The 13,267-nt window shown below is 56.1% G+C and overlaps 1 protein-coding gene across 2 annotated transcripts in view; it reads right to left on the reverse strand.

Annotated features, from left to right (window-relative positions):
* Positions 1-13,267, reverse strand: part of KIF17 (kinesin family member 17) — a 48,271-nt gene that overhangs the window by 26,139 nt on the left and 8,865 nt on the right. For both annotated transcript variants that reach the window (XM_067722709.1, XM_067722706.1), the window contains exons 4-6: positions 9,294-9,483; positions 5,333-5,785; positions 946-1,055 (exon numbers count right to left, since the gene is read on the reverse strand). In XM_067722709.1, coding sequence (XP_067578810.1) covers positions 946-1,055; positions 5,333-5,785; positions 9,294-9,483 — 753 coding nt within the window. The remainder of the gene's footprint in view (positions 1-945; positions 1,056-5,332; positions 5,786-9,293; positions 9,484-13,267) is intronic.

Genomic DNA, 13,267 nt, shown 5'->3' on the forward strand with positions numbered 1-13,267 from the left:
TACCCGGTCTGCCTCCCAGAGGCTGGGCCTCAGGCCCCCGCAGCCTGCCCAGGGCTGCTCCCATCTGAGGTCATAGTTGAGTGGCAGTAGCCCAGCTGCAGACACGTCGAGGCCCCAGTCTCCACAGAGCTGTCCTTCCCTGGCATTAGGTTTTCCACCAGGAAGAAGCCAGTGCCCTACTTAAAGGGACCATCGAATGTCAAACCCCACCACATGCTCAGGTCTCAGAATGCAGCCCTCTAATGGCAGGAACCTCCGGAAATCAACAGAGACTGGAGTCAGGACAGAGCCTAAGCCAGGGGTAGGAGACGCTACGTGTCTGGCTGTGTAAGTGCCCCTGGGGTCAGCTCCGCATCTGTAAATCAGGGTGCTACCTACCCTGCTGGGTCCCAGTGTGCTGGAAGCCACAGTTGTGGGAGGACCCAGGTGCCGAGGTGACAGCTTTTGCTGGAAGGCTAACGCCCCACTTATCCACCGGTCAAGTCAAATGGGTGCCCAGGGGTCCCCACGGCCCACCCAGGCTGCCTGCTCTCAGCCCAGAGCCCTTCCGCCCTGGCCTCTTCACCGAGGCACTGGCCATCCCTACCGCCAGGGATGCCCTCTCCATTGCCATCAATCCACAGCCAGCTCTTCATGCAGCACAGATGAGAGATGGCGGCCCTGCAGACGCCACAGCCCTCTCTGTTCTGCACACAGAGGCACCGACGGGGGACGGACTGTACTCTGGAATCAGGAAACCGAGTTCAGATCCCGGCTTGGACTCTCCTTGGCTGTGTGACCTTGGGCAGGTCATGGCACCTCTCTGAGCCTCAGCTTTCTGAGCTCCAAAGGGAGACTGGAGTACCAACCCCCACGTGATGGTGGCGGGGAAATGGTATCGTTCTGGAGACGGTCTCCTGCTGGGCTCCACCTGCCTGCCCCTTCTCCACCTGCCCAGGGTCTCACCTCCCGGATCAGCTGCTTCTCAGCCTCCGTGTTATGCTGGATCACAGATGGGGGCAACAGCTTCTCTTCAATCTGGACGGGGTTTGGGGGAACCTGATTGTTCAGCAGGGCTGGGAGAAAAGCAGAAATGAGGGGCTGAGGCCAAGGTGCACATGGTTTGGAGGAACTAAGCAAAAATCCATAAAAAGGCAACTGCGTGCTCATTCAAAAAAGACTCAAAGTACTGAACTTATTTCAAGCATGTCTCTGTGTAAGATGCTCATATACTCATCCAACAAGTATTTCTTGAGCACCTACATGTTCCAGGGCCTGGGGGTTTGGCACTAAACAAAACAGACAAGACTCCACACACACGTTGGTTTCAACTGGGGGAGAAAGGTAAGCAAAATGCATAACATGTTAACAAGGTAATATTTTCTAAGAGAAGGAAAGCAGGGAGGGTGCTGAGAAATAAGGATCAGGGGGAAGGGCTGCAATTTTAATAGTGTGGACAGGAAAGACCTCTTAGACAAGGTGGGAGGAAAGCAGTTATTTGAAGGAAGTGAGGGAGTGGGGCAGGCAGAGATCCTGGGGACAGACAGAAAGGAATGGTGAGTGCAAAGGTCCTGTGGCAGGCAGGGGCTGTGGCTGTTCCAGGAACAGGCGGGAGGCCACTGAGGCTGGAGCAGAGTGAGCGAGGGAGAGTACGAGCGAAGAGCAGAGCAGGTCAGAGAGGGAAACTCGCAAGCCGTGGCGAGGGCTTTAGCTTCAACTCTGGGTTAAACCAGGCCATTGGAGGGTTTGGGCAGGGCAGCGAAAGGACTTGTATTTGAACAGGAGCTCCCTGGTTGCTGTGTGGAGAATGTACTGGGGGGACAATGGCACAGATTCTGGACCTGCTTTAAAGGTAGAGACAACAGGATCTACTGCTGGACTGGATTGAGGTTTGAGCAAAAGTGAAAAGCCCAGCATGACCCCAAGGTTTCTGGCTTGAACACCTGGAAGGAGTCACTGGCTGGGGACAGCTGCAGGACAAGCAGGTCTGGGAAAGGTCGAGCGTTCAGGGTCCAATATGTTAAGTTTGGAATGACAATTAGATAGATGGCCAGATGGCCAAGTCTGGAAATCAGACATGGTTTATCAATCAGGTTTGGGTTTTACTTCCTGATGTTTTTGACATCCTGGGAGACTTGATGGCCAGGAAGAGACGGCCCCTCCCAGGGCCAGCCAATTCCTAGAGGGAGTAAACAGCTTGTCCGGAGGAGCAACCCTTTCATGTGCAAACCAACCAATTCTGAGTCCACACCCACCTCTATCTAACTCTCCCACACAGCCAGTATTTCCCCTGCCCAAAGTCAACCGGGGCCAGGACCAGGCAAGCAGGGACAGCCCTTATGCCCCAATGCTGTCGGACTTACTCAAGCTAGCCAGTCCTGAGCTGTTTTTCCTGCATGGCTGTGTCTTTCCACCAACACCCCGATAAAGGCTCTGGCCCCGGCTGTCCCTCGCTCCTCTCTGCCTCCTGACCCACACTGGTACTTCCCCCTGTGGCCCTGCATGGCGTGCCTCTCATTTCCAGGGTAACTGAGTAACATTACCCTTTCTTTCAATGACATTGACCTCTCTGTGTCACCACTCAGTCACCTTTATAAATTAAGACCTGGACACGCGTCACACAGCCAGGCTGTGAGAATCATGAGCACGGAGGTGGTGTTTAAAGATGTGAGACCAGGGCTTCCCTGGTGGTGCAGTGGTTAAGAATCCACCTGCCAATGCAGGGGACACGGGTTCGAGCCCTGGTCCAGGAAGATCCCGCATGCCGTGGAGCAACTAAGCCCATACGCCACAACTACTGAGCCTGTGCTCTAGAGCCCGCGAACCACAACTACTGAGCCCGCCTGCCACAGCTACTGAAGCCCACGCGCCTAGAGTGCCTAGGCGTGCCTAGAGCCCACAACAAGAGAAGCCACCACAGTGAGAAGCCCGCTCACTGCAACGAAGACCCAATGCAGCCAAAAATAAATAAATTTATAAAAATTAATAATAATAAAAAAATAAAGACATGAGACCAGATGAGCCCACCTTAGGAGTGTAGAGAGAGAAAAGGCTAGAGGACCGGCCCTGGGACAGCCTGACATCAGGAGGTTAGGGATGGAGAGACTCACACAAGGGAGCTGAGAAGGAGTGGCTGCAGAGGCAGGAGAACTAGGACAAAGGGCGTCCAGGAAGCAAGGGTTTCAAGGAGAAGGGAAGGGGTCATCTGAGTCAGCTGATGCTAAGAGGACAGCTGAGGCCTCCTGAGGACCGATCACTGGATTTAACAACCAGGAGGGCATCCACGACAAGGGCAGCTTCAGTGGGATGGGGGCGCAGGGCCTGCCTGGACTAGGGGCAGGAGAGCAGAGCACGGAGGGCCAGTGAAAACAGACCAATGTTTCCAGTTCTGCTGAAAGTGGGGAGGGAGAAATATGCCAATGACCAGAGGGAGAACCAGGGCTGAGAGGGCAACGCTAACAGTTAAGTGCCTGTGCTGGAAACACCTGGAGCTTTGAGTCAGACACACCTGGTTTCAAGACCCAACTATAACGTTCAAGCATCCGGTACCGTCTGTTGAGCCTTACGTGCCAGGCTCCGTGCTAAGCCCACACGTGAATCATCTCGTGCAATCCTCTCAACCACCCCACAGCAATAACAAGGCAGGTGCTGTCATTACCTCCACTTTACAGATGAGAACGTTGAGGCTCAGGGGGGCTAAGATGCTTCCCCGAGGAGCCAGGACGTGAACCGGTGATTACTGCCCTGATCTCAGCTCCCCGCCTGCCCTGCCTCCGCCATTTCAGCTTGCTGGGCTCCATGCTCCAGATCCAGGAAGAGGGGATGCTAAGAGCCCTGACCCCCCAAGGCTGCCGTGATAACCATGGGAAGTCTGCAGGCGTGTCAGCTGCTGGGTCAGGGGAGCCACCGGCAGAGCAGCCCCAACTCCCTCCTGGTTCCCCTCGCCATTCCTCCATCTAGCTTCCCCTCACTGATCAGGGGGGTTAAGCAGGGTCAGGGGTGGGGCAGGAGGGAAAGAGGAGGAAGGCAGATTGCCCAAGCGGAACCCCTCACAGTGGTGTTCAAGGGCCTCTGCACTCCAGGCCCGGCCAGCCCCTACATAGCCATCTCCCACCACCCGAGCCGCCAGGCAGTCGGCAGAACTACCTGTGGGTCCCCAAACAGACCTCAGACCTTGTGCATCTCTGCACAGACTGACCACTCTCATCCTGTCTAACAGGAGACTTCTCATCCCCCAAGACTCTGTTCAATCAATCACCCCTTCTCCACTGTGAAGCCCTCCCTGACTGACCACACCCTACCCCAGGTAGCCTTGGCCACACACTCCCTTCTGCCCTGCAGTGCCCTGTACAGATCTCTGCGCCAGATGCACACGACGCTCTGCTGGAGTGTCCTTCTCCCCCGGGAAACCAGGTATACCCACGAGGCAGAGCCTGGATCTGACTCATCTCTGTGTCCCCATGCCCAGCACAGGTCCACACACAGAGCAGGTATGAATGGATGGGGGCGGGGTGAGAGGAAAGATAGATAAAAGGATGGATGACAGGACAGAGTGAATGAGTAGGTGGACATGTGGACGGTAGGATGGATGGGTGGGTGGATGGATAAACAACGGAGTGGGTGGGAGGACAGGTGGGTTGAGTGGATGGGTGGATGGATGGGTAGATGGACGGATGCGTGGGTAGGTGGATGGATGGGTAGATGGATGGATACCTGGGTGGGTGGATGGATACCTGGGTGGATGAGTAGATCAGTGGGTGTGTAGAATGGACGGATAGAGAGGAAGGTGGGTGGGGAGGTGGATGAACGGACAGATGGACTCAGTCTCTTTAGTGCTCCCTTCTCCCAAGGGATTCTCAGATAAAGAAAACTCTGGAGTCCCTTGGTTGCAAGGACCCTGCAGGCCCATGCTCCAGGTATAGATTTCTACCTGCCAGAGGACAGCCAAACACCTGGGTGTGAGAGCAGTCATCACAAGTGCCTAACTGGGAGTGGGCATGTGACGTCGGGGGAGGGTGAGTCACCTAGCTGCTAAGCAGCACAGCATCACCACGCTGCCATGGAGACAGCAGGCAGACAGGAGGGAGGATGGATGTGCAGCCTAGAGGCAAGGAACGGGGGACAGAGCCTCCAGCTGATGGGACAGGCCAGGCAGACGGGCCTCATGCTGGGTCATCGGCGAGCAGAAACCATCTGGGCCGTCACCAACCAGGGCTCTCCCCGGCTGTTCAAAACTCTATGCTCACGTGAAGTTGCGAGGAGGTGGGACATTGCTTCCATGCCCCGGAAGACAAAGGGAGAGGGCCTTTTTCGTCCCGGGCCCTCCCTTCCACTCCCTCCCCCTGCCGCCCACCTGACAGGTTGCTGGGGCTCATCTGCTGAGCCAGAATCGCCCTGAGCTTCTTGATCTCCTCCTGGTACTCGCGCAGGAGGGCATCCTTGGGGTCCTCGTTGATGTGAGGCTTGTTCCTGATGTTCTTGGCTCGGTTGGCGTAGCGCAGCGTGCTGAGGGTCTCAGCGTAGTTGTTGTCAGCGGGCGACAGGCAGGCCACCATCAGTGTCTTGGTGTTGCCGCCCAGCGAGTCCTGCAGCAGCCGCGTCAGTTTCGAGTCCCGGTAGGGGATGTGTTTGCAGCGCCCGTCCACCAGGGCCGAGATGACGTTGCCCAGCGCCGACAGCGACAGGTTGATCTTGGTGGCCTCCTTGAGCCGCTCCCCCGTGGCACCCGTCTTGGACTGCCGCTCGCTGCCTGCCAGGTCCACCAGGTTCAGCTTGCCTGCCCGGAGGTGGTCCTTGCCCCGCTCATCTGCAGACAGACCAGGCAGAGGGGTGAGGGCCCTGGGGTGAGCCCCACGGTAAGGAGACCCTGGGTGCTCCCCACCCACCGAGGGTCTCATTTCAGCTGCACAGGAGCCCCATGAAGGGGGTGCTAGGATTGTGCCGTTACAGATGAGAAAAGTGAAGCTCAGAAAGGGCATTTAACATGCCTAAGGTCACACAGCTTCCAAGAGCAGAAGCCAGGGCCAACTGACTCCAGGGAGCGGAGGTTGGGAGGCACAGGCTGCTCTCTGAGTGCTGCAGGATTTCTTACGGCTATCGAGACAGCTCTTACAGATTCCTTGTGAGGCAACGGCGGGGCGGGGCGGGGTGGGGGCAGTGGGAGGCAGTGAGGGGATATGATTGGGTCACCAGGGAGCTGAATCCCTCAATGCAAAAAACATCGGCTTTGGAGAGCCTTGGACCCAGTTCCCATCCAAGTCTTGCCTCCTACTTGCTGTGTGACCTTGGCAAAGCCACGCACCTCTCTGACCCTCAGTTCTCACATCAACAAAATGAGACTAACGATAGCTCCCCACCAGCGTTGGTTGTTGGAAGGAGCAAACGGACAGCACGCTTGTACGGAGTCCACACAGGGCCCAGCACACAGCAGGGATTCGTTTGCCCTGAGAACGAGCCCAGCTCTGCAGCGACCGCAGCTGTGCTGGCAGGGCAGACCCGTGTTCTGGGGGTGACGGGAGCCGGGCACTGGCTGGCAGCAGGGGCCTGGAGCACAGGTTTTGAAGGCAGAGACCTGAGGGATCCGGTCTCGATTCTATCCCTCGGCAGCTGTGGAACTCAGGGAAATTAACTCTGAGCCTCGGCTTTCTCTTAGTAACATGGGAATCTAAGACCCACCCTGAGGGCTGTTGTGAGGATTACACAGAGAGCACGGGCGTGAGGGGCTCGGGGTCATGCCTGGCACGCAGCAAGTGCTCCTCAAATGACAGCCTGCGGCTCTTGATACTATTAATAATTCTTACTGTCACCAGAGGACATGGTAAACGGTTCCAAATGAAATAGGGGGGAGGAGCAGGGGCTTCCTCCTTAGTTTCCTGCTGGCTGAAACCAGAATTGGCCTGGTTTTGCCCATGAGCACAGCTACCTGAAGTAAAAAGGTCTGGCTGGCATCCAGTGGAAGCTTGGACATGCAAGGGGCTTGATTCTTTGGGCTATTTTTTTCTTAAGGAGCAGCAGGAAGGAGGGACTTGGAAATGCCCTTTTGGAAAGCTCTTTGCAGAATGTACCGGGAGCCTTAAACAGGTTTGTACCCGTGCCCCAGGAGGCCTGCTCCAGTGAATCTAATCTGAGGAGATGACTCTAAAAGCAGAAAAGGGGACTTCCCTGGTGGCAGAGTGGTTAAGAATCCGCCTGCCGATGCAGGGGACACAGGTTCGATCCCTGGTCCGGGAAGATCCCACATGCCACGGAACAACTAAGACCATGCGCCACAACTACTGAGCCTGTGCTCTAGAGCTTGCAAGCCACAACTACTGAAGCCCGCGCCTAGAGCCTATGCTCCGCAGCAAGAGAAGCCACCACAACGAGAAGCCTGCGCACCACAACGAAGAGTAGACCCCGCTCGCCGCAACTAGAGAAAGCCCGTGTGCAGCAAGGAAGACCCAACGCAGCCAAAAATAAATAAATAAATACATTTTTAACAATAAATAAATAAAAGCAGAAAAGGCTTTGTACACAAAGATGTTCATCATGGCATTATTTACAACACTGAGAAAACAGAAACAGCATTAAGAGCTTGTAGAAAAAAAAAAAAAAAAGAGCTTGTGGAGGGCCGGGTAGAGGAGGGTGCTGACTGATGCGCGGTCCTTCAGTCACCTTCCATGGTCAGGAAGACATGGCAGGAACGATGTGGGAACATTCTTAGGGATGGCATGGGAAATGAAACATGGGGAAGAAACTTTATATAGAGCAGAAGATTTTAAGAGTGTTTAAAATTTGCACAGGGAAAAAAAGGATCAAAATAACATATGCTTAAATGTTAATGGTTGTGTTTATGAGTAATTTCCCCTACCTTTCTCTAACTCCTAAATCTTTATTGAACTTATTTTATAATGGAAATAAAAAACATCTTTAAAATTTTTAAAAAGCCTGTTTGCAGGCAGCCTGCCTCATCCTTCAAACCCATCTGCAGAGACCAAGAGGCACCCCACAGGGCCACTCTCTCCTCCTCCCTCCTGATCTGTCCTCTCAGGCCCTAGTCCCTGCCCCCACCTACAGCATCATCATATGAGGAGGTGATCACACCACCCGCCCTCCCCATATCATCACCCCTGGGGGAGACTCTGACCCAGCCAGCACCAGGGGGTTGGCCTGGAGCCAGGTCACCACACAGGTAGGCAGTGTGCTGCTGGGGGTTCTGTCAACCCAGGCCTTCACCTTGGGCTGGGATCTCTCCAAAATTATGCTCCTAGTTGGGCTGAGGCTGCTTCCTGCTCCACTGCTCTCCAGAGTTCTGTTTGTGATGAACCACAAACTTGGAGGCAACGGCAGTGTTAGTGGGAAAAACCCAGATGTCAGAGAAACCTGGGTTCAAATCCCAGCTCTACCACTTAGCAGTTAAGCGGTACCTTGAAGCACTTAAGTAAGACCTTGAACAAGCAGGTCACTTGACCTCTCAGAGCCTCCGTTTCCTCATCTGTTAATGGGAATGATAATGCCTGCATTTAGGACTGTTGTGGGCTTTAAATAGAATGAGGTGTGTAAAGGACTCAGCACAGCGTCTATAGGTGGCCTGAAATAAACGAGTTCCTTTCCTTCTTCTTTTTCTCAGTAACTCTTCCAGAAATAAAGAAAGAGTGAGATGGCTTTGGAGTAGAGAATGCTAAAGAAAGAGGAGAGGGCTTCCCTGGTGGCACAGTGGTTGGGAGTCTGCCTGCCGATGCAGGGGACACGGGTTCGTGCCCCGGTCCGGGAAGATCCCACGTGCCGCGGAGCGGTTGGGCCCGTGAGCCATGGTCGCTGAGCCTGCGCGTCCGGAGCCTGTGCTCCGCAACGGGAGAGGCCACAACAGTGAGAGGCCCGCATACCGAAAAAAAAAAAAAGAAAGAGGAGAATCCTAAAGTTCTGGGTGGCACACACTCTGGGGGCAGACCCCTGGGATAGAGGCCCAGCTCGAAGACCTTCTAGTTGTGTGACCGCGATTTCCTCACTCATCTGTAAAATAGGGATGATATGAGTATCCACCTCATGGGGTTGTTGGAAGGAGCAAATGAGCTAATGCAAATACATTGCATGGCACGTAGAAAGTGCTCAATGGTAGCTACCAGTATTATTATTGTTGTTGTTGATGATGCTGTTTATCCTGGAAACGTGGGTCCTGGCACAGGGACAGTCCTCTTGTGTTTCCTCCAGGCAACCCCAGCATCTCTTCCCAGTTGCGGCCCTCGAGGCTCCATGTGGTGAAGGGTCTGGGCTACTAGAAGCAGGCACCCGGCTTGGTGGTCCGGCCCCCTCCGTCCCCACCCGGCCCCACATACCCACCGCGTAGATCTCGATGCTGATGGTGAAGATGGAGTGGGAGCGGGAAGAGTCCTTGTTCATCAGCGTGTAGCCAACCGAGCGGTTCTTCCAGCCCGTCTCCATGACGCGCTCGCACTGGGCCACACTGTGCACCGTGTGCATGGAGAGCCCCTTCACGTACACCCCCTTCTCCGAGTGCTCCTTCAGCTGCGGGCAAGAGGCACGGGTCAGGGCTCCCTGGGGAACCTGGGGGAAGGGCCCAGCTCCCACCACCTCTGCCCTCCTGCAGGGCGGGTTGGCACCTCGGATTCCCTGTCACAGGTTGGGGTTTGTCCTAGGTAGAACCAGCCTCAAACCCACCCCCGCCTCTCCCTTGTTGTGGGACCTTGGGTCAGTGACATCATCTCTCTGAGCCTCCGTTTCCACATCTGTAAAATGGGTACAAGATACCTATCCCTTAGGGAGGTGGTGAGGATTCTGTAAACTAAGGCTCGTACAACGCATGGCATGATGCCTGGCACATGGTTACTGCTTCATAAATGGCAGCCGCGGTCTCACTGTTGTTGTTAGTGCTGTGGTTGTGAAGGCGGCTTCTGGTCTGGGGCTTCAGCTCCCGGGGGCCGACCCTGTCTGTAGTCATTCACCCAAGGGCTCTGAGTGCTTCTCCCCTGACCTGCCAACGTGGCTTCTGCTCGCCTCCCTGCCGCGGCTCCACGGCAACAAGAATGTTCCCAGACCCTTGGATCATGGCGGGTGAAGGGCCATTTGCGCCCAGAACTCCCACTGGCCCCCAGCCCTCAGCACGATGGCAGCGAGTAAATCAATTTATCTGACTGCTGCGTGCTTGCTCTCCAGGCAGCTGAGCCGTTTTGTTGCTGACACAGAGCTGTGAAAAGCAATGTGAGAGGAAATAAAACCACTCTGGGAAGAGCAGAATGAATTAGGACAGAAGTCATCTGTCCGCTGGTCTGAGCCAGAGTAGGCTCAGATGCTTTGCCCCGGGGCAGCTTCAGGGTCCCAGGTGGGGCTGGGCCCCTGCTGCAGAGCAGGGTGGGGGGCAGAGGGGGGCAAGCACAGGCTTGCCCTATCTCCCCAAGTCCGGAGAAAGAGCCAGACCCAGACCGAAGGACTGGGTTTCACGGAACAGATAAGCGACGGAGGCAAAGAAAGGTTAAGTGGCTTTCTGAAGGTCACACAGCTATTAGTGGCAGGGCAGCACTGGGGTCACCGGCAGTGGAAGACTCCAGAGGCAGGGCTTGGAGAGAGGCTGCAGCATCCTGGAGTAACTGAAGTTTGATATGACAAAGGGCTGACCTTGACCTAGAAGGTGGCTGTGAGGACGGAGCTCAAAGGACAGGAGCAGGAGAGCCTGCAAACAGAGCAGGGCTTGATGGTAGCCTGGGATGCTGTGTGCCTGCTTTGGTCACTGCCACACTCTCAGAGGCTAGACGCCTGCCTGGTACATGCTAGGCGCAGGTGACGGATGGCTGCTCCTGGCCTCAGGAAGAACGCAGTTTCCTATCCAGTCAGACAGACCCGGGTTAGAAACCTGGTTCTGTGACTTGCTAGTTGGGGAAGTCATTTTGCCTCTCTCGGCCTCGGTTTCCTCATCTGTAAAATGAGGATGATAAATCCTATTTCCACAAGACTTTTGGGAGGATCGAAAAGAGAATGGATGTGAAAGGAGCTCTGTGGGGGTTTCTGGAGGGGGTTCGGTGAACACAGATACCAAGAGGATGAGGCCGTCCTCTCCAGCCTGAGCAACCTCACGAGCAGGAAAGGAGGTCAGGGGAGGCAACACCTAATGTAGGGGTCTCCCTCCCACCCTATTTTTAGGCCCAGGAGGGCTCGCCCCCTCACCTCCCGACCTTCTGGATCCCTCCACCCCTCCCCTGCTGTTCCGGCCTCCACCCACCTCCCGAGTGTCAGGCGCCAGCCCCGCCCCGCATTCCTTGGTAACTGTTCCTCCCGGATGCCAGGCGGAGCGCGGTCGCCATGGCAACCAGCTGGGATGCGGCCGAGTGCGGGGGCGCGACGCGCATGCAGGACGGGACCACAGCCGGCCGGGAAACGCCCCCATGGAGGTGCGGGGTCCTGCCACTGGCCCGACGCCGGCTGCGGGAACCAACTGCAGAGGCCCCTGAGGGCCCCACCTCCGCCACCCAGCACTGAGCTGGGTTCCGTGATGGTGGTTCGTGGTGTTGGGGGAGGGGGTGTAATCGGCTTCCCCAAATCCCTTGCTGGCCCTCGCTGATCTAACCACTCTCATTAGCAGAATTACCAGGCCCTGGGCTGTGCTGTGGGGCCTGGCCACCTGGGTGCAAATTCCATCTCCACCCTTTACTGACTGTGCCCTTGGGCTGGTTCTTGAACAGCAGCTCCTCCTAAGGCTGTTGTGAGGGTTATACAGAACCCAGCTGTCCCTGCTCTGAGAGAGCTCCAGGCACCCATGGGCAATGTCTCTGAGCACATCTGTCACTGGCGGCCTGGCTCACCAAGCCTGAGGCCTGTGGTCCTGCTGGACCACGTACAGGCAGCTGCCAGCCCTTGGGCCCGCAGGGCCTGGGTAACCGAACCCATCCTAGGGTCCATGATATGGAGGAAGTGGAGGGGGCTGGCAGGGGCCCCGATGCTGCAGGCTGGCCTTTCGGGGCCGAAAAGCAGGAGCAACTCCCTGTGCCTTGCTCCCATCCCCATGCCCCCGTCTGGGGGCTGAGTTATGACTCAGCTGCTCCAGCTCCAGGAGAGAGAAGACAGTGGAAAGACCCCAGCTGGGTGGCTGGAGGTGCCTGTGTAGAAAGGGCAGAGCACTGCTGTGTCTGCGAGGAGGTGAGGAGGAGGGGGCTGGGGGCCCGTCCTGGTCTGGACGGGGACTGGGGGTGGGGGAGTTCACACCCCTGTGGACCTGCTGTAGTCTGTGGCCTGACCTCCAGGGCCTTCCCAGTAAGTCTCTGTTGAATGGATGACTCAACTCATGAATGTTCCTCCCTCACATGGAACCCCACTACTCGCTTCTCACTGCCCCCCGGGTTTCCTATACTTCCCACCCGGAAAAGTCTGGGAGGAAAGCACCTGACGACTCAGATCCCACATATTCTGGTATTAGCGCCATTACTAGTAATTTGCTGTGTGACCTTGGCCAAGTCCCTTCCCCTCCGTGGGACTCAGCTTCCTCATCTGTACCATGAGAGGACTGGACTTAGAAGCTCTCTAAGGGTCTTTCTGGCTCAAAATTTTAAGGATTTTCCCACTATCTGGCCAGCACAAGCAAGTTGTTTTTCAAAACGGCTGCTCCCTGGGGTCGGATTTGTTCAGTTGGGCCATACAATGGTTGCGGGTCAGAGAGGAACTCACAGTCCCTCCAAATGAAGCCAGGACAACTGGAGGGCCTAGGGGCAAGTGGGGGGCTCTGGATCTGAGCAGGGAAACAGCCCTGCCCCACATGGATGGGGTGGGACGGGACCCAGGTGATCCCAACGTCCTGTCCAATCTAGAGGTCAGGGAGGGTCTGGAAGACTGGGGGGCATCGGCAGCAGCCCCTTTATCTGGTTCTGCGCCCCCTCCCGTGGCTGTCAAGGCCTGTTCCCTGGGGAGATTTAGGCAGTTGGGCCACGGAAAATGTCCAACCCTGACTCTGTGGCTTCCTAACCTAGTGGCCACAGGCAAGTCACCTCCTCTTTCCCAGCCTCCTCTCCTCATCTGCAGAATGGGAATCTCCACAGCAACCTCCCAGGACTGATGCTCATTAATGACTGACATTCCCCCAGCTCAGGCATTCTGACTCTGAAGGAGGCAGTTCAACCTCCACCGCTGGTTGTGGGCCTCTTGTGGGGGGCCTGGAGGCGGGCATTGGTTTCTTGGTCAGATAAGAAGCCCCAGAGTCTGGGGGCAGCCACCAGCATGCTGGCCACAGATCTGGGTCAGTCTCCCCTCATTGGGCTCCTCCTTGGACTTTTTTTTTTTGGCCACGCCGTGCAGCATGCGGGATCTT

Source organism: Pseudorca crassidens, chromosome 2 (assembly GCF_039906515.1).
Source record: "Pseudorca crassidens isolate mPseCra1 chromosome 2, mPseCra1.hap1, whole genome shotgun sequence".
Lineage (NCBI taxonomy): Eukaryota > Metazoa > Chordata > Mammalia > Artiodactyla > Delphinidae > Pseudorca > Pseudorca crassidens.